This window comes from Stegostoma tigrinum, chromosome 28 (genome assembly GCF_030684315.1).
Source record: "Stegostoma tigrinum isolate sSteTig4 chromosome 28, sSteTig4.hap1, whole genome shotgun sequence".
In the NCBI taxonomy this organism is placed as follows: domain Eukaryota; kingdom Metazoa; phylum Chordata; class Chondrichthyes; order Orectolobiformes; family Stegostomatidae; genus Stegostoma; species Stegostoma tigrinum.
The window spans coordinates 17,403,393-17,428,844 of NC_081381.1; the positions used below are offsets into that span (position 1 = coordinate 17,403,393).

Here is a 25,452-nt window from a genome sequence, read left to right on the forward strand (position 1 = left end):
TTTTTCAACCGTGACGTGACTTCTAAAAAAATGTAATAACGTAACACCTGCAGCTCTCGGTTGTTGCGGTGTAGTGCACTGTAGAAGGTTCGATCTTAAAGTTGCAGTTAGCTGATGGGAAAGGGTTTTAAGTGACATTAATGCAACCCCATATAAATTTATTTCCCAAAATATTTGACAAGTCCCCCGAGGCTTTGATTCAACTGTTGTCTTTTTTTTAGCAAGTTGGACTATTTCTATAAAATGAGTGTTAAATGTTAAAGAAACATTCCCGGATTTGTGACACAGGCTGAGGAGCTATTCACTCACACTTGGACCGTGAGTGGTCTGTGAATTTGAATCCCAAAACTTAACTGTGACACGTTGGAATGGAAAATCGCAACTGAATGCAATGAATGGTTGCCTTTTATGTTTTTGCTTTTTTAAAAATGACCCTAACTTGTGCAAATTTTGTGACAAACGAGAAAAACCCCAAAACCTAAGTGAAAGGATGTGTTTAAGGTTGGAAAGCATTTTCTGGTTGATTAGTGTTTGGGATTTGGAAAACAAGTGGTTGTTGAAAGTAAAATTAAATCAGTAAGTAGCTGTGACAGGACAAAACTTGTCTATTTCTTGTAGTTGTTTAACCATCTAGCAGTCAGAATTGGAGTTTTTTAAAATTATGTTTGTTTTAGTTTGTGTAAATATTCAGCTTTTCCAAATAGTTCTGTTTAGCTCAACTGGCAGGGTTTTTCAGAATGTTTAAATGGTGGTTTGCGAGATGGGGCAAATTGAACCGTTTGAATTAGTTTGTGTTCAGAAGTGTTGCGTTTAATTACTCATTCCTTTTTCACACTGTGCCTCCTTAAGTCAAAATGCTTTTTGTTTGTAATTACATTTGGGGCCACTTCTTTATTCTGATGGATTCCCCTTCCCGACAGCTGTGATTTCATTCTGTATAACCGGCACCGTCCACTTGCCTGAAAGACTGCTCGCCACCATCTCCACAGCAAACCAGAGCCTTTCACGGAAGCGAAGCGGAGGAAGGGGTCGACCCAGATTTATTTGAGTTTTTGGAGGGGTGAATCACAATAACATCGCCCCCCCCGCCCCGACTCCCCTACCCACCATGTGCTAGTTTCTGCTCCACAAGCTGTAAGTATCGTCTGAATGGAATCAGTGTGTTGTGATTTGATCCTGAGAGCGAGCCTTTGTTTTGTTATTGTAACAGAACAGATCTAAATGTTGATTCTGGCAGATCCTTTGACATCTGTTAAACGGGGTTTGGGGAGGGGGGTGAAGAGGATAAGGTTTGAGGACATTTCTTTTAGAAACGGACTGTAATTCCTAACGTATATGTTTAAAGGTTCCTGTTCCTTTGTTCCCTTTTACAAACACTCAACCTAATGGACGGTATGGAAATAGAGAGAGGGGAGGCGGGTGGAGAGAATGTGTTATTAGAAGACATTGAGTGGATTCGACGTCTTGAATATTGTAAAATGCCTGGCCCGGGGTAAATTCATTAGCAAGACCGTGAAACATCAAGCCTGAAATCCAGAGAGCTCCGTGTGTTTGCATCGATTCCGCGTCTGGGGCTTTTAACTCAGTTCATCTGACAGGCCAAGCCGCCGCCTTTTGTTTCCAATGCTGGGACTACATGCACATTCCCATTTTCTTTCCCCTTAGTTAAAGCTTCAATATCCCACGCCGCTTTATTTGCCCAGACTTATTTACAACGTGCTAGATCAGATCCTATCTAACCAGCAAATGATTAATCAATTCCACATGCACTGTGAATAAGATTGACATCGCCTTGTCTGTGGATATATTAAACTGTTTTTGTTTTTCGAAGGATGGTTTTGGGATATTGATTTGCAACAGTGTTTGGGAACGTAGAGTCATAGAGATGTACAGCATGGAAACAGACCCTTAGGTCTAGCTCGCCTATGGTGACCAGATAAACTAAATTAATCTAGTCCAGTTGGCCAGCATTTGGCCCATATCCCTCCAAACCCTTCCTATTCATGCACCCATCCAGGTGCCTGTTAAATGTTGTAACATAGTTTATTTTCAACGAAGCAGTTCCTTTCTTTGAAATTATTTAAACATCTTGGACATGTTTAAGCAAAATCCTGTTCTTAAAAGGTTAACACCTGCTCAGCTCTACGCTTTTACAAAAAAAAGGGACTGTTCCCCGTTCTGTATCCTCGACTTCTTGTACAGTAACTAAATGCTGGAGAACGCCACGATCATTGTAGATATTTTAATCAATCTATTCACAGAGATGACACCCCTTTGGAGCAAGTTGGACTTTTGAACATGGGTCTCCTGCCTCAGAGGTAGGGACAATACTAGTGTACCACCAGACGCTCACTAGGGTCATTTTAAAAAGGAGAGAGACTAGGGATATTTGTATGTTGCCAACACTAAACCAGATACATTTGCTTTAAGAGGATGAGGCGTTCCGTGCTGGACAGGGCGACCAGCCAATCACAGCCGACCTTTGGCCTCCATTGACGTCATCGCACCAATCAACATCGCCGAGGGCGGGACTGAACGTCAGTCCTGAGCTTGATATGTAGCTACATTGTTAATGCTGCCCAGCAGCTGATCTGTGAGTAACATTTACATTCCTTGTTCAATGCTTGCGGGGTGGGAATAGAGGCTTTTGCAAAAATATGCAGTAAGAGGAGGTTTAATTTCTAAGCAGTATGGGAAGGAGGGTGGTGTGCTGGTGTTTGAACTCTAAATCATAGGCAGTTAACAGAATGAGCCTTCATAAGCTGCTTCTGCCCTGTAAAGCTGGACGATACGGTACTGTACAGACTCTCAACACCTTCCGTTTGTAGGTCGTGGTCCTGTCACACAGCCCGTGTTCAATTGTCTTTGATGCACCAGTCACATCGAGGGCTGTGTGTGTGTTGTGTGAATTTTTTTTCAATGCCCCCTGGCAGATTAAGAATCTGCATATGATGCTGGAATCGTAGCATCATTCACCTCATTTAAGCACTCGACCGTTTAATGAGATTTAACCCCCACCTGACCAAGCTCCCCTTCCTACCATGCAATACAATGAAAGAGGCTTTTTTGGATCGGGCAACTGGCTTACGTGTCAACTTGCCTTTCTCTTCATAAAAAAACTGAGTCACTGGGCCTGAGTGCAGTGGAATGGTGGGAGATGGGTTGTTTCTTTTCTTGACGTGGTTTCTTAAACACTTTCACCTGGTTTTGGGTGCTTTCATTTTTCTCAGCAAGCCATCGTTTCAGGCTGAGTTAGCCCTCTCTGAGACTCCAGGCAAAAAAGAGACCTTGGAGCTGACTGACAGTGGAAAATGATGCAGAGGTAGGGGATGGAGAAAGGCAGGAGGTCCTAGTATAAGGTGAAAGTGCTGTTTACTTCATGGCAGACTGAGAAGGATTTTGTACTTTCTCATGACTTTATTGCATGCAAGTGGGAGTGTCAGAGAATTGAGAAGTATTGAATGCTCCTGAAGGTGGCCTTTTCTGATGACAGCATGACTGAGACAGACTATCCTTAAGTCACCTCACAAATTCTGAGTTTCTGACTGGCATGCCACATGGCATTTGTTCTCCAGATATGAGCAAGCACCAAGTGTGAATGATATTGGAGACTGAAGGGTGACCTTACAGAGGTTTATAAAATCATGATGGGTGAATGAGCAAGGCCGGTGGTGGGGGAGTCCAAAACTAGAGGGCATAGGTTTAAGCTGCGAGGAGAAAGATTTAAAAAGGACTTGAGGGGTAAATTTTATACAAAGTGGGGGTACATGTAGCTGCCAGAGGAAGTGGTGGAGGCTGGTACAATTACAACATTTAAGAAGACATCTGGATGGGTACATGAATCAGCGGGGTTTAGAGGGATATGGGCCAAATGCAGGCAAATGGGACTAGATCAGATTGGGATCTCTGGCTAGTGCAGACGAGTTGGACCAAAGGCTCTATTTCTGTGCTACATGTCTATGTGTGGTCTGGAGTGGGGGTGGGGGTGGGGAGGGGTGTTCATGTATAGGCCAGTCTGAGGTGAGCTTTCTTTTCCTTTGTTAACCAGAACCCTTCAAGTTTTTTTTTCCCTCCCTTTCATTTCCCTCCTCTGTGATGGCAAGTCCGTAACGATCAGATTTGGCAGATTGAGTTTTGGAGTTTGCTGCTGGCTTGAACTCGGGAGGTCTGCATTTCCCAGTCAGTACCCTGCCCAAACTTGCAGTGCCCTGGGGGTCGAGTTCGTCATGATCCCCTGGGAGGAGAGATGGGTTGGTCACATTTAAGGTGTTTCCTGTGGGGGTCAGGGTCACATTTATCACCTTGCCCACACGAGGAGGATTCCTGGATTATGGTCAGTTGCTGGAGAGAAGTGCAGAGCTGAGATCGGCCAGTTCTCTAGAGTAATTAAGGACAGAAACAATGCCACCTTTACCTCCTGCAAAGGGGGGTGCTGTGCATGAAATCAAGTTTGACCGTTTCAATCCTGTTCCAGGTTGCTGAGGGCTCACTTCGGAAAAATTGCCCGGAAGTTAGTCCCAGCCACTGGAATTTACAGTGTGCCTTTTAATGTGGGATACTGGTATGTTGGGCGGTTATTGTAACAAAAATACACATTGAGATACAATGACAGAACTAGGAAGGCTATTGAATAAAAGCTTGGACGAAGATGTTGGTGGGCCTTTGAGAGGAGAAGGAAGGAAGCAGGTCTAAGAGTCGATAGAAGACTTTACATTTAAGTCAGTTAATGCCTGGGGAGTTCTGAATAGCATTGTGGCCAATGAAGCAGTTTTTGAAGGGAATAAAAAAAATTGTAAAGTTAGGTAATATGATATAAAATCACAAAAATGGTGAAAACCCTCAGCAGCTCGGGCAGTATCCATGGGGAAATGATCAACATTAACATTGCAGGGCGATAACCTTTGCTCATAACTATTAAAACGAAAGGTCTTTGACTGGAAAAGTTAACTCTGTTTCTGTCTCCACAGATGCTGCTAGACTTGCTGAGCATTTTCACCATGCTCCTTTTCCATTTATGTACTTCTAAAGTGTCTTCATGGTTGTATAATCTGGGAGATGCAGCTGCTCAATTTCACACAGTGAGGTCTCATGAACAGTGATGATCAGAGAACCACTTCAGTTGCATTGGTTGGTGGACAAATGTGGAGTCAGCCATCAGGGGTAAAAGCTGCTTGCACGTGAAACTGTACCATGAAAATTTTACAGCCACCCGATAGCACATGGGGGTCTGTGTTTGAAATGCGATCTGTGAGAGGATACCAATGACAGAGTAGCACTCCTTCAGGACTGCACTCGAATATCACTGCAGATTACTTAGCCATTCTTATCTCCGAAGCGTTTCTGTTTGGGCAATAGCAAATCTCCCTGAGGGGCCCCCTTGTGCCCTCCTACATCTTCATGTTGTAATGGAAAATCAGGACAGGGGTTTCCTGATGACAGCACAGCGTGCACATAGTAAGAATATGACACTCTGGCCTTAATGATACTCAAATATATTTTATAAAATTGCATTGCTTGGAGGAGCGTCCCAATGCCAAGTGTCCAATGATCCAGACTGCTGTGAAATGTAGAGTAAATGTTAGCTGTTGTTTTAGAGCAAAGAACACTTGAGACAACAGCAACTTGCATTTATATAGTGCCTTTTAATGTGGATGAATGTGTCAAGGTGCCTCACAGATGTCAAACCTCATACAGAGTTATTAGGGTAGGTTAACAAAAACCTGGTCACAACATTGGGTAATAAGGTATGTCTTTTTTAAGAGGAGAGCATGGTGAAAGGGTTCAGGGAGGGAATTCCAGAGTTTGAGTCCAAAGTTGCTGAAGCCAATAGCTGCCAACTGTGGATGATGGAAATCACGGAATTGCAAAAGGCTAGATTGGAGGAGTGCAGCGTTCCTGAAGGATGTTTGAATGAGAGAAGCTATGATAATTTGAGAACAAGATGAGAATTTGAAAAGCAAGGTGTGACTGAGTCAGGAGCTGTATGAGTCAGAAAGCGCAGAATGGAATTAGATACAAGTTACAATACAAGTTGCAGTTTTTGAAGGTGATCGAGATCAACCACAGTGGAGGACAGGCAGCTAGCCAGGATTTTAAAAGTTAAGGTACCAAAAGTCTCGGGTAAGGATTACAGCATAGGATGTGCTAATGCGGATTTAGAGCTGGGTGATGCTGCTGAGCTGGGAATAAGTGGTCTTATCAAAGGAGTAAATATTGGATTAAATGCAAAGCCAAAATCGAAACTGTCAGGTTCAGTTGCAGAGGGGAAGTAGTTGGTGGTGGAGACTGAAAATGATGAACATCTTGACTGGAGAAAATGTTGATTTGAGCAGTACTGAATGCTGAACAAGCAGAGTGGGGGATCCAGACAGAATGTTGGGTCGAGGGAGGTGATGGTGAGAAACAGCTGGGCATTGGTGGTACCTGAAGTACTTAAAGTTATGCTTTTGGATTATAATCTCATGACAGAGCACACTGAGGAAACATGACAGAAGTCAACAGCAGAGCTAGCAGATCATGGAGCTAGAGGAACACAGCAGGACAGGCATCATCAGAGGAGCGGGAAAGTTGACGTTTCAGTTAGGGATACTTCTCCTTTTTCTCAGAGTCCTGACCCGAAATGCCAACTTTCCTACTCCTCTGATGCTGCCTGGCCTGCTGTGTTCATCCAACTCCACACCTTGTTATCTCTGACTCCATCATCTACAGTTCTTGCTTTTTCTGAGAAGTCAACACCAGCTTGTCTCGGAGAGATTCCAAATTGCAGCTACAAAACAATATTAGTAGCATCCTAATACAGACCACATACCCATCCCATTCGGTGGGAAATGGGAATCTGTAAGTAATAAAGAACAAAGAAAAACTCTTGGAAGGGGGACATTTGATTATGTGATCACAATCAATGGTGTTTGTAATTCAAATTGTGATATAGAGCATCACATTAAAAAGAAAAGTGTAAGTGGGATTTGTGCAATCAGACACACTCAACCCTCTGAAACTTTAATGTTTCAAGTTACAAAAGCAATTTAACCACTCCATGTCACCGGAGAAACAAATGGTATATTTTTTTTCTGTTTCTTCTGTGATTCTGTCTCTGGTCTTGACATCGTCCACTTGCCATATTCGTTCTTTTCACTCTAATTCTTGCCTCCGGTTCCATTCCTGTCTGCTCTGTTTTAGCTACTGTTTCTTCACTCGCTGTTTCTGAAGGTGATTCCTGATCCTATTCTGGGATAATACTCTCATTGTAAGCCTTGTGATTGTGGCAGTGCATAGTCACGGAGGTCTACGCCACAGAAAAATGTCTTTTGGCTCATTTGAATCCTTGCCAAACAAAAACAAACAGCTAACTATTCTAACCCCTACAATCCCTGTGTTCTACTGGATCATATGTTTATGTGACGGTGAGCATTTGGTGATGAGCAGGTAAGGAACAAGTGTCAGCATTGGGCACTCCCAGGTCAACTATAATGTGTCATGTGCAAAGTCAAGTTGCCTTTCCAAATGTTTACTTTGTGTTGCAATTTTGCTCCAGTAACAAGGCTGAATATTCCCCTCAGAAGGCTTCTAAGTTCAGACCAGCAGCTTTTTGCCAATTATATTCGTTGTGTAGACCTGAGGCTGCTTTATTTGACCTTGAGATGAGCAAGAATGCACGAAACGGACAACATCTGATGAAGGGTCTAGGCCCAAAACGTCAGCTCTTGTGCTCCTAAGATGCTGCTTGTCCTGCTGTGTTCATCCAGCCCCACACTTTGTTAACTTGGATTCTCCAGCATCTGCAGTTCCTGTTATCTCATGTACACAACTGTTACACTTTTCTGAAGAATCCAGGGAGTAAATGTACTGGGAGCTTTAGTTCCTTTTGATAGAATTCCGCAACATAATTCAAAAGAATTCTCATGTTGGTGACTCACGAGATTATCAATTTTTAGTTATGTTGCTGCATTTTATGTTGGTTGTGGGATGAATGTGCGATATCAGGAAGAATTTTCTGGCACCTCTTTGAAATAAAATAATGCCCTCCAGTGTCTTTTGGTGACTGGAGAAGGCAAGTTGATCCTCTGTTTCACATCTTATCTAAAAGTTAGAGCATTAGAAATAGGAACAGGGAAAGATTGTACAGTCCCTTCAGTTGGCTTTGCCTTCAGTGCATTAATGGTTGACTTGATCTTCATTTTCCAATCCCTCCCCTCATCCACGAGCCATCAAAAACTCCCATCTGCTCCAGCCTTGAATATTTTCGGTAGTGACGCATCCATAATCTTTTGGGGCCGACAATTCCAAGGATTCACAATCCTTCCAGTGAAATAATTTCAACCCCTCTCAGTCCTTAATGATTAGCCCCTTATCCTGAGACACTGCCCCAGTGTTTGAGATTCCCCTACTGCGGGAAACAACCTCAAGCTACCTCTGAATGTTACAGATTTGCGGATGTTTAAAGTACAACAGGAGGCCATTTGGCCTGTCCTGTTCCTCCTGGTCAACAAGACCTGACTAAACTAATTCCATTTTCCAGTTTTTGACCCCTAGCCTGGAGGCTATGGCAATGTAAGTGAATATCTGAATACTACTTTAAATGTAATGAGGGTTTCTGACTTAACCACTGTTTCAGGCAGTGCGTTCCAGACTCCCACCACCTTCTTACCTTAAGTCCATGCCCACTGATTGCTGACCCTTCTCCTAAAATGTCTCTTCCTATCCTCCCTATCTATATTGCTCATAATCTTATGCACATTAATCAGGCCCCCTCCCAGCCTTCTCTCCATCTCCTTGCTCTTGTTTTGTATGCCTGTTAACTTCAGGTATCCGTTGATAAACGTCCTAAGGTCCCTCTGATCATCAAACATATCCCAGGACCCCACTATCATCCCTTACTCTGTTAGCCTTCCCCAAATGTGTTACCTCTCAATTTTCTGGATTGAATTCCAGTTGTTCTTGCTCTGCCTGGCTGTCCGGCCCATTGATATCCTCTTGCAGTTTATGGCAGTCCTCGTCATTATTTACCACCCTGCTAATTTCCATGTCATCCACAAACTTCTTGACCATACCCTAACATTTTGAGCCAAAGTCCTTAATGTAACGCACAAGTAGCCAGGGCCCCGCACTGAGCCCTGTGGAGCCACGCTGGAAATGAACTTCCGGTCACACAAACATCCCTCAACCATGACCCACTGCTTCCTGACTCTCGGCCAGTTTCGGCTCCAACGTTCCACTTTGCCTTGGATTCCACGGGCTCTTACTTTCTTCACCAGTCTGCCATAAGGGATCATATCAAAAGCTTCGCTAAAGTCGGTGCTGATCACATCAAATACGTGGCCTTCCCAACACACCTGATTACCTCCTCCTAAAAAATTAATCAAATGTGGCAAACATTACCCTCCTTTCATTTTGATTATCCTGCCTTATTCTGTCCTTTAGAATTTCTAATGACTTCCTAACCACTGAGGTGAGACTGACTTGCCTTTAATTTCCTGCCCTATCCCTTCCTCCAATTTTTTAATGAATAATGGGACATTAACAGTTCTTTGGCATCTTGCCTGCGACCAGAGAGTCAGGAAGCAGTGGGTCATGGTAGAGGGATGGTTGTGTGACAGCAAGTTTGTTTCCAGTGTAGCTCCACAGGGCTCCGTGCTGGACCCTGGCTACTTGTGCTGTACATTGAGGACTTTGGCTCAAAATATTAGGGTATGCTCAAGAAGTTTGTGGATGACATGGAAATTGGCAGGTTGCTAAATAATGACGAGGAGAGCTATAAACTGCAGGAGGATATCAATGGGCTGGACAGCAGGCAGAGCAGTGACAACTGGAATTCAACCAGAGCCCCCTGGTATCTCCTCGCTTGTTTCCCTCGACATAATGGGGTGCATCATGTCCTCTGTTACAGATATGTGCACTTCTTAGGCTGCTGACATGAGCTAGTCTCTTCTTTGTATCTCTCTGCTAATTTCTCTGGATGTTTCACAGCCATCCATCCCTGATGACTTTACTTGGGTTTTCCTTTCCATTGTGAAGGCACCGAGCACTGTACCTAAGACTTCTGGATCCACACTCCAGTCATCTCGAGGGTGACTACTCCTTCCTTCATAATCCTCTTACTCTTTACACATATTTTTAGAAAATCCTTTTGGGTTTTCCAACGTTCCACGCACTAATTCTTTCTCGTGCACTATCTTAAAGATGACACGGTGGCTCAGTGGTTAGCACTGATGCCTCACAGCACCAGGGACCCAGGTTCAAGTCCAGCCTGGAGTGAATGTCTGTGTGGGGTTTGCACATTCTCCTCATGTTTGCATGGGTTTCCTCTGGATGCTCAGGTTTCTTCCCACAGTCACAAAGATGTGCAGGCTAGGTGGACTGGCCATGATAAATTGCCCGTAGTGTTCAGGGATGTGTAGATGAGGTGGGTTATAGGGGATGGTTCTGGGTGGGATGCTCTGAGGGTTGATGTGGACTTGTTGGACCAAAGGGCCTATTTCCACAATGTAAGAATTCTAGGATTAACTTTCCTAACTTTCTTGAGAAGATTTCCACCACTTATTTTCTACTTTTCTAAGGACTCTTCCATAATGAGTCCTTGGTATCTCTCAGCACCTTTTCTTTATCCTTTCCCCCTCTTAGTCTGAACTATCATGTTCCTTGATATTCAGGGTTCACCAGTCTTGGTCCCACACCTTGTCCTTTATAGAAATGCACTTGGCTTTATAGAAATGCACCTGTCCTGCACCCTGGATAGTTCCTTCTTGAATACCTCCCTCCGTTCTGACACAGTGTAATCTACAAATTGCTGCTCCCAGTCCAAATTGTATTTTAAAATATCTAAATTAACCATGCCCTGGATTAAAACAATATTTCACCCCCATCCAATTCTAATCCTTTTCCGTAACTATCGAACTGACTCCTGGTCATCTCCAAATTGTTCCTCTACGAATATGCCTTCCATCTCCGAGCTCATTTCCAAAGACTGGGTCCGGAACTGTGCTGTCCCATGTTTGCCTTTCCACGCTCTGGCAGAAACCGTTCTACTGTATACAATTTTGAAGAAATAATATGCTTAGTCCCACACACCTGCATCTGTTTGTAACTCAGTAACTCATCCTGAAGTCCACGTACATCTGCATTAAGAAAGTATTCATGTAATTGGGCTGAAAAGTGGCAAATGGAGTTTAATACGGATAAATGTGAGGTGATTCACTTTGGGAGGAATAATAGGAAGGCAGAATATCGGGTCAATGGAAAGATTCTTGGTAGTGTAGATGTGCAGAGAGATCTCGGTGTCGATGTACATAGATCCCTGAAAGTTGCCACCCAGGTTGATAGGCTGTTAAGAAGGCTTACGGTGTTTTAGGTTTTATTGGTAGAGGGATTGAGTCACGGAGCCGTGATGTCATGCTGCAACTGTACAAAACGCTAGTGCGGCCTCACTTGGAATATTGCGTACAGTGCTAGTCGCCCCATTACAGGAAGGATGTGGAAGCATTGGAAAAGGTGCAGAGGAGATTTACCAGGATGTTGCCTGGTCTGGAGCGCAGGCCCTACGAAGAAAGCTGAGGGACTTGCGTCTATTCTCATTGGCGAGAAGGAGGCTAAGAGGGGATTTGATAGAGACTTACAAGATGATCAGAGGATGAGACAGTGAGAGTCTTTTTCCGAGGATGATGACTTCAGCTTGTACAAGGGGGCATAGCTACAAATTGTCGGGTGATAGATTTAAGACAGATGTCAGAGGCAGGTTCTTTACTCAGAGAGTGGTAAGGGCGTGGAACGCCCTGCCTGCCAATGTAGTTAACTCAGCCACATTAAGGGCATTTAAACAGTCCTTGGACAAGCATATTGATAATGATGGGATAGTGTAGGGGGAGGGGCTTAGATTAGTTCACAGGTCGGCACAACATCAAGGGCCGAAGGGACTGTTGTGCGCTGTATTGTTCTATGTTCTATGTTCTATTAATCAACTTGGGTTGTCCCTTTTTAAGCACAGTGTTGCTGCCCTCAACAAGTTTAAATAGGGCAAAAGATACCTCCTCTCATCCACGTTGATTGTGAATAATGGATTTTAAATTGCTGTCTCTTGATTGTTAGCCCACTCACCATGTGGAAGTCAGAGGGAAGACCCAAATGCCTCTCTCAAATCTCTACTGGAATCATAGAATCCCTATAGGGTGGAAGTGGGCCATTTGGCCCACACCTACCCTCCGAAGAACATTCCACCCAAGCCCACCTCCTGACCCTATCCCTGGAACGCTGCATTTCCCATGGCTAGCCCCACCTAACCAGCTCATTCCTGGACACAATGGCGCAATTTAGCATGGCCAATCCACCTAACCTGCACATCTTTGGACTGTGCGAGGAAACCGGAGCCCCCAGGGGAAACCCAAGCAGAAGCAGGGAGAGCATGCAAACTCCACACAGCCTGTTGCCCATCTACAATGGAACCCAGGTCCTTGGTTCTGGGTTAACCATTGACTCATCGCTGTTTGAGGAAATACACGTCAACTTTTTCTAACCCCTCCTTGTAACTGCAGCCCCTCCATCCTTTGTGAACCACCTTTCTAACAATCCTTTGTAAGGCCTAAAGGTGCTCAGAATTGCTCAGCTGAGGCCTCATTAATGACTTGTTAACTTCCACCTCTGTTTTGTCTTCATATTCTGTTTTAAAAACCAAAGTCCTTTAATCACATGATTCGTTTCTCTTTGCACTTTTTGAGGATTTGTGCACTATAAACATTCACAGTCCTTCTGCCCAACCATGTTTTCCAGAACCATTCCAGTTTTTAAAAAATATTGTTTGACCTCTCTCCTGTGCAGTTCCTTGGGTTGTTGTATTGTGTCACGGATACAAGATAACACGTTGTTCCAGTAGATAGATAATTTGTCTGCTTTGGTTGCGCCGCATGGGCAAAAGCAAAACAACAGAGGAGGGAAGGAAACCTATATTCCTGAAGATCCATTTTAAATTTTAGTTACGTGGAGACATTGGATGAGGCTGAGTCATGGAGTCATAGATCTGTACAGTGTGGAAACGGACCCTTGGGTCCAACCCATCCATACCAACCAGATATCCTAAATGAATCCAGCAGTTGGTCCAATTTGTCTGCTCTGACCAAACATCCCAATCTGACCTAGTTCCATTTGCCAGCGTTTGATCCATTTCTCTCTTAAACCTTTCGTATTCGTGTATCCATCCAGGGCTTAAAAAGGGACAACCCAAGCTGATTCATAGAACATAGAACAATACAGCGCAGAACAGGCCCTTCGGCCCTTGATGCTGCACCGACCTGTGAACTAATCTAAGCCCCTCCCCCTACACTATCCCATCATCATCCAAAAGCTGAGCCAAGGACTGTTTAAATGCCCCTAATGTGGCTGAGTTAACTACATTAGCAGGCAGGGCATTCCATGCCCTTACCACCCTCTGAGTAAATGTTGTAACTGTGCCAGCCTCCTCCACTTCCTCTGGCAGCTCCTTCCACACACAGACCATACTCTACATGAAAAGGTTGCCCCTTAGTTCCTTTTAAGTCTTTCCCATCTCGCCTTAAACCTATGCCGTCTGTTTGCTGACACCCCTACCCTGGGAAAAAGACCTTTGCGATTAACCCTGCCCATGTACTCCATAAGGTCACCCCTCAGCCTCTGATCGAGATGCAGAGTATAGAACAGGATGTTAGTAAGAGAATAAGTCAATAAAAACAGTAGATTTTTAAGAGATATTAAGCAATAATAGTGAGTCAGTGGGTTGCTTGCATTCTGGCCTCGTGTGTGTGTGTGTGTGTGAGTGAGTGAATGAATTTCCCCAAAATCTACTACTGGAGTTCTGATGATCTTGTCTCCCAAGTAATTCCAATGGCACTGGGCAAAATTCCATCGAAAGATCTCCAGGTGTTCTCAGCCACAAAGAGAGTGGCAGTGCTGACGAGACCAGGCCTGAGGGATCCCAGCGAAACCGACACTGTGGGGCTTTTTGCTTTAGTCTGGAGAGAGTGCTGTAGTTGCATCTCTGACCGGATGGGATGTTAACCCAAGGCCCAGACTGCCTGATGCTGATTTGTTGTCAGACAGCTGTAAAAGATTCCATGACGGAATTTGAAGAAGAGCAGGTTCTCCCAGTGGAATTGTAATTGTGCCTTTTGTAAGTAACCTTGGGATCACACTGACTGACTTGCTGCGTGCAAACTGGCTGAGTATTGCGTCTGCACTTAGTAGTTCACTAGCTCCAAAATATTTCTGGATCCCTTTAAAGCTGTTAAAGCTTATTGGTTCTTTTTCCTGTCCTTTATGCTTTCATCCCTGATCCTATCTTGCTCTCTCAGTACAGGATCTGTGCCTAGATCTGTCAGTTATTGAGGAAAGGCATTGGGTATCCAGAGCTTGGACAGACTGGAGACCCCTGCAGTGGGCAGTATGGAAATTGAAGGACCCTGCAAATATCTTTGAGCCTCCAGGTTGGTACAGAAGCTGCTGCCTGACTACCAGGGATCGTGGGAAACAGAGGACCCTGTTTGCTGCATTGAAGACAATTAAATTGTTGAGGTTGGTTGGCTCGCTGAGCTGGTTTGTTGTTCCGTGGACGTTTTGTTACCGTGCTGGGTAACATCCTCAGTGCAGCCTCCAATGAAGCATCGGTGTGTTTTCCCACCGGGTTTTTAGATTCTGGGGTCTGTTGCGATGGATTGCCTCACTTCCGGGTTTCCTCCGTAGAATCTTTCTGATGCTGTTCCTGTCTGCATCTCCTTACTCCGATTCTACAAACCCCGACACACTCATCACACAACCCTACATCACGAACATGTCAGAACTCACCACAAGACTTCTACAACCGCTAGGCATCAGAGTGGCATACAAGCCCACATCTACCCTACAACGAGTGCTCACCCAAGCTGAAGACCCACACTCCACCATGGACAGGACCAATGTCATCGACAAGATCCACTGCAGAGACTGTGAGCAACGCTACCTCGGACAAACAGGAAGGAAACTAACAAGAGTACATGAACACCAACTGGCTACAAAAAGACACGACCGATACTCACTCGTCTCAATCCACACGGACAAGGACAGCCACGACTTCGACTGGGACAACACCAAGATCCTGGGACAGGCTAGGCGGAGACAAGCACGAGGATTCCTGGAAGCATGGCACTCCACAAAGCAGGTTATAAATAAACACATTGAACTCCACCCTGAATACACTCCACTACGAAGGAAAACTGGAAGTGAGGCAATCCATCGCAACTAAATTCCAGAATCTAAAAACCAGGCGGGAAAACACACCGATGCTTCATTGGAGGCTGCACTGAGGATGTTACCCAGCACGGTAACGAAACGTCCGCGGAACAACAAACCAGCTCGGCGAGCCAACCAGCCTCAACACCCGCAAGCCGAGCTACAGATCTGCTCCAAAACGTTGGATAATTAAATTGCTAAGACAATCAGACAAGGGAATGTGTTGCAAGATTTGTTGAAGGCTGATTTCATGGAATAATTCTCATAAAGTCAGACAGCACAGAAACAGACCCTTCGATCCAACCAGACCATGCTGACCGTAATCCCAAACGGCCTGCACTTGGCCAGTATCCCTCCAAACCTTTCCTATCCATGTCCTTATCCAGATGTCTTTTAAACATTGTAACTGTACTCACACCCACCACTTCCTCCGGACGTTCATTTCACTCATGAACCAAAAAAAATTGCCCCCATGTCTTTTTTTAAATCTTTCTCCTCTTGCCTGAAAAATTATGTCCTCTAGTTTTTGAAATCCCCCCCCACCCCACCCTAGAGAAAAGGCATCTGTCATTCACCTATTACCTATACCCCTCAAGACCGTCAGCTTCAAACAAAGGTCAGTAAATGTCTGAAACGCTCCTCACTTTAAAACTGCAGTAAGTGCAACTCCATTGAGAACTGAGATTGTTTATTCGGGAGTATTGAGGATTTTAGAACCGAGATAGATGGTTGACATTAAGGTATAGATTAGCCTAACTCAATGAATGGAAGAATGAGCTTGATTGAACACCTATGTTCATAATGCTAAAGAATATTAACTGTTGTGTGTCGGTGAAACATCTGTTGAGGAGATGGAGAGGAGGGGTCTCAGTGATTCACGTGAGGACTGCATGAGGTGTGTTTCTGTTTCTCGCCTCATCTTCCATGGAAAAGCAAGGTCCTGGCTCTCGCCAAAGAGAGGAGGTACAAGATCCTGCAGGTTTTAATTTGGGGATTTGTTTTCTTCCTACCCTTTCTTCTTATACAATCTGTATTTGCAGTAACTGGACCCCACCGTACGATGTAACAGCTGATTTGTTCCCGCGGTATTTCACTTAAACAGAAGCCATTCTTTGACCCAGACAATGACATTTATGCAAATTTAGAGGATATCACCAGTGATCTCAATTGTTCATTTTACTGGAAGGCATTCTTGCTCTCGCTCTCCCTTTATGTCCCCTAACCCACCCACAACCCCACACACACCACCTGTGTTCCATTGCCTCATTGGGAGAGTCTTGGCCCTTTGCTTGACTGTGTGGTGCCTTTAGATTCTGAGCCACTGGTGAGAGTTTGCAATCAAGGGACTGATGCAGAACAATGACTTTCAGAGTGGGCTTTTGGTGTAAGTATATATTCTAAATATGATTTGTAACGTCAAAATTCTTTCTTTTGACCATTTTTGCTGATCGTCTGTTTTTCCTCTGTGAAATGTCTTGGCAAATTCCTAACTTGATGGCACTAATGAAATGAAAGTTGTTGATATTTAGAGCTAACATTGTTGTTCCCTTGCTCAAAGCAGCTTCATCTCATCAGAGATAGTAGGAACTGTAGTTGCTGGAGAATCTGAGATAACAAGGTGTAGAGCTGGATGAACACAGCAGGCCAAGCAGCATCACAAGAGCAGGAAAGCTTGACGTTTCGGGCCTGAAGAAAGGTCTAGGCCCGAAATGTCAAACTTTCCTGCTCCTCTGATGCTGCTTGGCCTGCTGTGTTCATCACCTTGGCACGGTGGCTCAGTGGTTGGCACCGCAGCCTCACAGTGCCAGGGACCTGAGTTCGATTCCTGCCTCGGGCAACTGTCTGTGTGGAGTTTGCACGTTCTCCCCGTGTTTGTGTGGGTTTCCTCTGGGTGGTCTGGTTTCATCCCACGGTAAAAAGATGTGCAGGCTAGGTGGATTGGCCATGCTAAATTGTCCATAGTGTTCAGGGGTGTGTGGGTTATAGGGGGTTGGGCCTGGCTGTGATGCTGCAAGGGGGCGGTGTGGACTTGTTGGGCCGAAAGGCCTGTTTCCACACTGTAGGGAATCTAATCTCTCTTCATCCCATCGGAATTGTGTTTTTGGAGTGCAGTGATGGGCATGGAGCACCATGCTCTACTTTGATTTATGTCTTAGGATCTTTAACCAAAACCATCAGGACACTGAGAGTGAGCGTTGAATCAATTCTCGTCCACAGACCAGTTCCTCAAAAGGTTCAGCTTTGGGATGTCAGCTAAGAGTATAAACCCAGCATTGGTCTGATTATGTGACTGAGAGAAGACAGTGGTAATGCCACTACACTAATAATGAAGGCCCTGAGTTAATTGTCAGCGTCCATGCTTTCAAACACCACCACATAGAGGAGGTGATGGCCTAGTGGTATTATCACTGGACTGTTAATCCAGCGACCCAGAGAAATTCTGGGGACCCAGGCTTGAATTCCACCATGGCAGATAGTGGAATTAAAATTCAATAAAACAAATGGAATTAAGAGTGTAACGATGACTGTGTCTACATTGCAGATTGTTGGAAAAACCCATCTGGTTCACTTTAGGGAAGGAAATTGTCATCCTTACCTGGTGCGGCCTACATATGAGTCCAGACACGTGGCAGTGTGGGTGATTCTGAACTGCTGTCTGGGCAGTTAGGGATGAGCAATAAATGCTGCTGAGCCAGCAATGCCCTCATCCCATGAATGAATAAAGAAAACATGGCTGTTGAAATCTAAACTCAGTCACAATATAAACCAAGTGTCTATAATGGGAGATGGTGACAACAAGCCTGGTTCACTAATGCCCTTTATTTTTAGGGAAGGCAGTAAGACAGAGTGAGCAAGGATGGTGAGACTTTGTGGAAATTTTGAAAGTCTCTCCTAAACTTCTAACTCTGTCACGGAGTCTTCCGGAAGATAACATATCCAAAGATAGCGTATTGATTCCGCTGGTGAGTTACATGTGGTCACAGTTATACTGTTACAACACAAGTTGTAGTTATCTAATCACATACAGGCTATTGACCAATTACGCAATTCCACACAACCATTATTAACTATCCTATCTCAATCCAGTTTAGTTGTGTAATTCATTGGTTCCATTTAAAACTTATAAGACACCCAACTGCATTCTTATGATATCCTTCAACATCCACTAGCACATATTCCACCCGCCACCTTGTGCTGGCCACACAGTGATAACATAAAGCTTGATAAAGTGTCCCTTCAGTGCAGACTTCATGTCATTTTCTAATACTTGCTACTTTCCACAAAACAGGAATGGAGTGTAAAAGAAGGGAGGTTTTGCAGAAATTGTACAAGGCATTAGTCAGACCAACAGCTCCACTGCTGTGAACTTCTGTGGTGGGCAAATTATTGGAGAGGATTCTGAGAGATAGTATTTATGATTATTTGGAAAAGCACAGTTTGGTTAGAAATAGTTATGCCTCACAAGCCTTATTGAATTCTTTGAGGATGTGACAAAACGCATTGAAGGTAGAGCAGCGGATGTGGTATATATGGATTTTAGCAAGGCATTTAATAAGATTCCCAATGGTAGGCTCATTCAGAAAGTAAGGACGCATGGTATAGAGGGAAATTTAGCTGACTGGACACAGAATTGGCTGCCCACTAGAAGACAGAGGGTGGGAGTAGATAGAAAGTATTCAGCCTGGAGCCCCGTGACTTGGTGTTCCGCAGGGATCTGTTATGGGACCTCTGCTCTTTGTGATCTTTAGAAATGACTTGGGATGAGGAAGTGGAAGAGTTAGTAAGTTTGCTGATGACGCAAAGATTGGTGGAGCTGTAGATAGTGTTGTAGGTTCCAGTGGGACATTGACAGGATGCACTGCTGGGCAATGAAGTGACAAATGGTATTCAACCCAGAAAAGTGTGAAGTCATTCATTTTGGAAGGTTGAATTTGAATGCAGAATACAGGGTTGACGGCAGGATTCTCGGCAGTGTGAAGGAACAGAGGAATCTTGGTGTCCATGTTCATAGATCCCTCAAAGTTGTTACCCGAGTTGATAGGGTTGTTAATATGGTGTATTGGCTTTCATTGACAGGGGAATTGAGTTTAAGAGCCGTGAGGTTGCACTGCATCTCTGTAAAACCATGATTAGACCACAGTGGGAATATTGTGTTCAGTTCTGGTCGCCTCATTACAGGAAAGATGTGGAAGCTTTAGAGAGGGTGTGTAGGAGATTTACCAGGATGCTGCCTGGACTGGAGGTCTTATGAGGAAAGGTTGAGGGAGCTAGGGCTTTTCTCATTGGATCGAAGAAGGATGAGAGGTGACTTGATAGGGTGTACAAGGTGATGAGAGGCATAGATAGAGTGGATAGTCAGAGACTTTTTCCCAGGGCGGAAATGACTATTACAAAGGGGCATAATTTTAAGGTTATTGGAGGAAGGTCTAGGGGAGATGTCAGAGATAGGCTCTTCATACAGAGAGTGGTGGGTGTGTGGAACGTGCTGCCGGTGGTGGTAGTGGAGTCAGATACATTAGGGGCGTTCAAGCGACTCTTGGATTGGCGCATGGATGATAGTAGAATGTGAGGTTGGCAGGGTAGAATTAGGGTTTGCACATTTAAGACAAAGATAAGGAGGAATCTCTTCTTTAAGATGGTAGTGAATGTGTGGAATCCGTTATCACAGAGGGCTATAGGGGCCAGGTCAGTAAATATGTTAGAGGCTGAGACAGATAAAGATTTTTAATCAGTTGAGGAATCGTGATTTATGAGGAAGGAACAGGAAGGTGGACAGAGGATTACCAGATCACCCATGATTGTTATTACAGTCTTAACCAGTTCTAGTAACTTGTATTATCTGACTCTTCCCCTTTCAGGTAAAAATTTAAATGCTTATTGTTGCAAGGTTTAGGGACTAATCCTGCTTCATTTATGGAATGTGTAACATGTAGCTCGCCAGTTTGTGCCGGCGCTCTGTCCAAAGTCTAGCCAGAATTGGCACGAAGGATTAAAACTAGTTGAAAAGCTTGCCTTCAAAGTTGATTGTGTTGTGTAAATAGAAGGTACACCCTGAAGATTGGAGATAATGGGAACTGCAGATGCTGGAGAATCCAAGATAACAAAGTGTGGTGCTGGAAGAACACAGCAGGCCAAGCAGCATCTCAGAAGCACAAAAGCTGATGTTTTCGGGCCTAGACCCTTCATCAGAAAAGGGGGGTGGGGATAGGTCAGTCCTATCCCCTCCCCACCTCTCCACCTATCTTCTCCTCTAACCATCTTTGGTCCGCCTCCCTCTCTCTCCCTATTTATTTCAGAACCCTCTCCCCATCCCCCCTTTTCTGATGAAGGGTCTAGGCCTGAATCGTCACCTTTTGTGCTCCTGAGATGCTGCTTGGCCTGCTGTGTTCATCCAGCTCCACACCCTGAAGATTGTTGGATTATGGAAGGTAAAGCACTCGCATCCCCAGCAACATTAGCTCCATCTTGCTTGCACTATTGATCTAGTAATCTGATAGACTTATTGTAATGCAGGGCTTAGCAAGGTTTACCTCCAGGGAATATAACCAAAACCCTCCCCTCAAAAGGAAGACACTACTAATATTCCTGGGCACGGTTTGGCCCGCCTTTGAATGAATGCAAACCAAGAAGGTAAACATGATGGAATCAAACTGAAGACTTTGTACAGTGCCTGCTCATTGGGTAAGTTCACCTTTCAGGGCCACCAGTTTTCAAGGTGCCCCTTAAATGATTGGACAGTTGCTCCATCAGCAACAGTGAGAATGTTGGATTGAAAGAGTTACAGCCACTCTTGTCTGGGACCTTGCAGTGCCATTTTTGGAGCCTCGCAAGCTAGATGAATCCGAACTCTGTCTAATCATGGCGGTTTGATTCCTGTTAAATACCATTCCCCAATTCAAAAATTAACATTCCAATTGTTAGTGCGTCTCTGTTTTTCAGTATTGGACATTACTTATTGATGAAAGAGTGTTATATCTGTACATTATTATGAAGTTGCCATAGTCCTACTGGGCCATTGGGCATTTCTCCCATTGGAGAGAGACAACTAATGGTGGTTTAACTTGACGGTTACCATGCCTCAGGCGAGGAGAGAGGTTAGAAAGTTGGACTTTCATTGTAACTTCAACCAATGTGGGAGTTAAACCCATCTTTAATGTCCGATGAATGAAAGCATGTCGTATGCCTTCTTGACCACTCTATCCACCTGTGTTGCCACCTTCAGGGAACAATGGACTTGAACACCCAGATCTCTTTGTGTATCAATTTTCCCCAGGGCTTTTCCATTTACCATATAGTTTGCTTTTGAATTGGATCTTCTGAAATGCAACACCCCGCATTTGCCTGGATTGAACTCTATCTGCCATTTCGCCACCCAGCTCTCCAATCTATCTGTATTCTGCTGCCTTCTCCAACAGTCCCCTTCATTATCTGCTACTTCACCAATCTTAGTGTCATCTGCAAAATTGCTATTCAGACCATCTATACCTTCCTCCAGATCATTTATGTATATCACAAACAACAGTGGTCCCAACACAGTTCCCTGTGGAACACCACTGGTCACAGTTCTCCGTTTTGAGAAACTCCCTTCCACTACTACTCTGTCTCCTGTTGCCCAGCCAGTTCTCTATCCATCGTGCTAGTCCAGCCTGGACCCTCTGAAACTTCATTTTCTCCATCAGCCTACCATGGGGAACCTTGTCAAATGCTTTAGTGAAGTGTATGTATATGACATCTACAGCCCTTCCCTCATCTATCAATTTTGTCACCTCCTAAAAGAATTCTATCAAATTGGAAAAATATGGCCTTCCCTGCACAAAACCATGTTGTCTATCACAAATAAGCCCATCTTCTTCCAAATGTAAATAGACCCTATCCCTCAGTATCCACTCCACCAGCATCCCCACCACTGACGTCAGGCTCACCGGTCTATAATTACTTGGATTATCCCTGCTACCCTTCTTTAACAAGGGGACAACATCAGCAATTCTCTAATCCTCCAGGACCTCACCCGTGCTCAAGGATGCTGCAAAGATATCTGTTAAGGTCCCAGTTATTTCCTTTCTTTCTTCCACCAGTAACCTGGGATAGATCCCATCCAGACCTGGGGACTTATCCTTTTAGAATACCCAACACTGCCCCCCTCCTAATGCCGACTTGACCTAGAGTAATCAAACATCCATCCCTGACCTCAACACCCATCGTGTCTTTCTCGGTGAATACCGACGCAAAGTACTCATTAAGAATCTCACTCACTCATTTTCTCCAGCTCCTCACATAACTTCCCTCCTTTGTCCTTGAGTGGGCCAGTCCTTTCTTTAGTTACCCTCTTGCTCCTTATGTATGAATAAAAGGCTTTGGGATTTTCGGTAACCCTATTTGCTAAAGATATTTCATGACCCCTTTTAGCTCTCATTAATTCCTCCAAATTGGTCCTATTTTCCTGATATTCGTCCAAAGCTTCCTCTGATGTCAGTTGCCTAGACCTTTATGTATGCTTCTTTTTTCCTCTTTGCTAGTCTCACAATTTCACCTGTCATCCATGGTTCCCTAATCTTGCCCTTTCTATCCATCATTTTCACAAGGACATGTCTGCCCTGCACTCTCATCAACCTCTCTTTAAAAGCCTCCCCCATATCAAATGTGAATTTACGCTCAAACAGCTGTTCCCAATCCATATTCCCCAGCTCCTGTCGAATCTTGCTATAGTTGGCTTTCCCCCAGTTCAGCACTCTTCCTTTAGGGCCACTCTCGTCTTTGTCCATGAGTATTCTAAAACTTATGGAATTGTGATCACTATTCCCAAAGTAATCCCCTACTGAAACTTCAACCCCCTGGCAGGGGTCATTCCCCAACACCAGGTCTAGCATAGCCTCTTCCTGAGTTGGACTATTTACATAGTGCTCCATAATGTACTTCTCATGTTGGACTGCATTTTTGTGTGTAACAAAAATTGCTGGACAAGCTCTACAGGTTTGGTTGCATCTGTGGAAAGAAAGACAAGGTTAATGTCTCAGGTTAATGTAATGGGAGGCAGGATAACTCGATGGTTAGCGCTGCTGCCTCACAGCACCAGGGACAAAGGGTTCAGTTCCAGCCTGTCTGTGTGGAGTTTGCACAGTCTCCCTGTGTCTCTGTGGGTTTCCTCCGGGTGCTCCGCTTTCCTCCCACAGTCCAAAGATATGCAGGTTAGGTGGATCGGCCACACTATATTGTTGCATAGTGCCCAGGGATGTGCCGGCTGGGTGGACTAGCCATTGGGAAGTTCAGGGTTACAGGGATAGTCTAAGAGGGCATGTCCGAATGGGATGTTCTTCAGAAGGTCAGTGTAAACTCGATGGGCCGAATGGCTTCCCCACTACAGGGATTTTTGAGAGTCCAGTGTTAGTCTTCAATTCAGAAGAAGGGACATCCCAGACTCAAAACTTTAACTCTGTTCCCCTCTCCACAGGCCCACTGAGTGTTTTCAACATTCTCTGTGTTTGTTTCAGAACTCCAGTGCCTGCAGTATTTTGCTTTTATTATTTGTGTGTGTCCTCAGTTTACACATTATTCACTTTGCCAGAGAATGTTTTCACATGTTAATCTGTTTGCATTTTGAAAAGTGGAAGGATATTTAATGCTGGCATTTTCTTTAATGAATGGAGAAAAATGTTTTGTTTTGCATTTCTTCAGATATCTTTTTCAGATTTTAAAGCAGCATTATTTCCTTTTCTCCTTTTCAGACTTGTCTCATTTCACAAATTTTAACTCAGCCGACCAAAGATCACTCTCTAAAACATAGGTGGGTCTTTCCCTGAAGGAACTTCTGGAAGGTTGAGTGTAAACTTTGTGAGAATGGTAAGTATCACCATCCTTTAAAAGGCACTGAAGCTTTTAAACCTTCGGTTGCATGAACAACAACAAAACTGATTTATTATTTAATGACTTGCTTGTTTCAGTGTTACAGTAGACTTGTCAGCATGTTCATGGATAACTTTGTTCTGAAACTTTTCATGTGGGTGTAGTGTGATATTGATTTTATTGTCACATGTACTAAGAACATATTTAACTATAATGTAGGCATACAGGTATAAAATGAATGTCAGTTCATCACATGGAAAGTATTTGTACAATATCTCAATTGGCGCAGTATTCAGATCTCCCCAACAGAGACAAGCTCGCAGCACCACCTGAGTTTGAAAGAAGCCAGCCCTGTTTCAAAGTAGTTGCAGGGATAATAGGAACTGTCAGATGCTGGAGAATCTGAGATAACAAGGTGTAGAGTTGGATGTACACAGCAGGCCAAGCAGCATCAGAGGGGCAGGAAAGCTGGTGTTTCAAGCCTAGACACTTCTTCAGAAAAGATCTAGGCCTGAAACGTCTGCCTGCCTGCCTGCTCCTGTGATGCTGCTTGGCCTGCTGTGTACATCCAGCTCCACACCATGTTATCCCCATTTCGAAGTATTCCACTTTTGAGTGTTAATAGTTCCTGGTTTGACAAGTGTTTGGTTGTGCAGCATGCTACTACCCCCTTCTGCATTTTAGTTTGAACACTTTTTTTTTGTTGGAGTTTCGGTCATTGCCATGATCTTGTGGATTATGACGTGGAGGTGCTGGTGTTGGACTGTGGGTGATCAAAGTCCGGACATCACCAGGTTATAGTCCAACTGGTTTAGTCGAAATCAGAAGCTTTCCGAGCACTGCTCCTTCATCAGATGAAGTGGACTTCACCTGGTGAAGGGGCAATGCTACGAAAGCTTGTGATTTTAGATGAATCTGTTGGGCTATAATCTGATGTCATGTGACCTCTGACCTTGTGGATTAGCCCATTGCCTCCTTGACTTCAGGCTCTTGAGTCCCCAGTCCAACTTGCTGAGGGGATGAAAGACTTGTAAGGACCGATTTGAAAAGCATCTGTACCATTTTGTGATTCACATGGGGTCAGGGGCACATGACCGTCCAACGCAGGAAGAAAGGGCACAGAGGAAGCCACTGTACAAAGTGATAAAGCTCAGGCCGAAGGTTAAATGGTGTTGAGGAAAAAGAAAGGCCGTTTTTTATTATTCCTTGCTGCAGATGACACTATTTGCCTCAGCCCCAGCCAACAAGCCTGGCTGCCTGGGTTGCAGTTTTATCATTGTTTTTACCTCCTACCGCATGGTTTCTCCATTGGCAATGCCAGTTATTGAAGTGAAATACGCTGTACAATACTGTAGCCCCAGGGGGCTTGAGGGATCGCCAAATTGA

At 44.4% G+C, this 25,452-nt stretch overlaps 1 protein-coding gene across 5 annotated transcripts in view; it reads left to right on the plus strand.

Annotated features, from left to right (window-relative positions):
* Nucleotides 1-25,452, plus strand: part of klhl17 (kelch-like family member 17) — a 78,073-nt gene that overhangs the window by 287 nt on the left and 52,334 nt on the right. For 2 of the 5 annotated variants that reach the window (XR_009442757.1, XM_048561297.2), the window contains exons 2-4: nucleotides 921-1,134; nucleotides 2,431-2,593; nucleotides 23,949-24,063. Coding sequence is in view for 4 of the 5 variants with exons in the window: in XM_048561297.2 (XP_048417254.1) it covers nucleotides 24,061-24,063 (3 nt within the window). In the remaining variant the exon portion in view is untranslated. Of the gene's footprint in view, nucleotides 1-530; nucleotides 577-920; nucleotides 1,135-2,430; nucleotides 2,594-14,340; nucleotides 14,445-18,077; nucleotides 18,189-23,948; nucleotides 24,064-25,452 lie in introns of those variants that run through there. The other 3 variants (XM_048561298.2, XM_048561300.2, XM_048561301.2) reach the window with 3 other exon arrangements.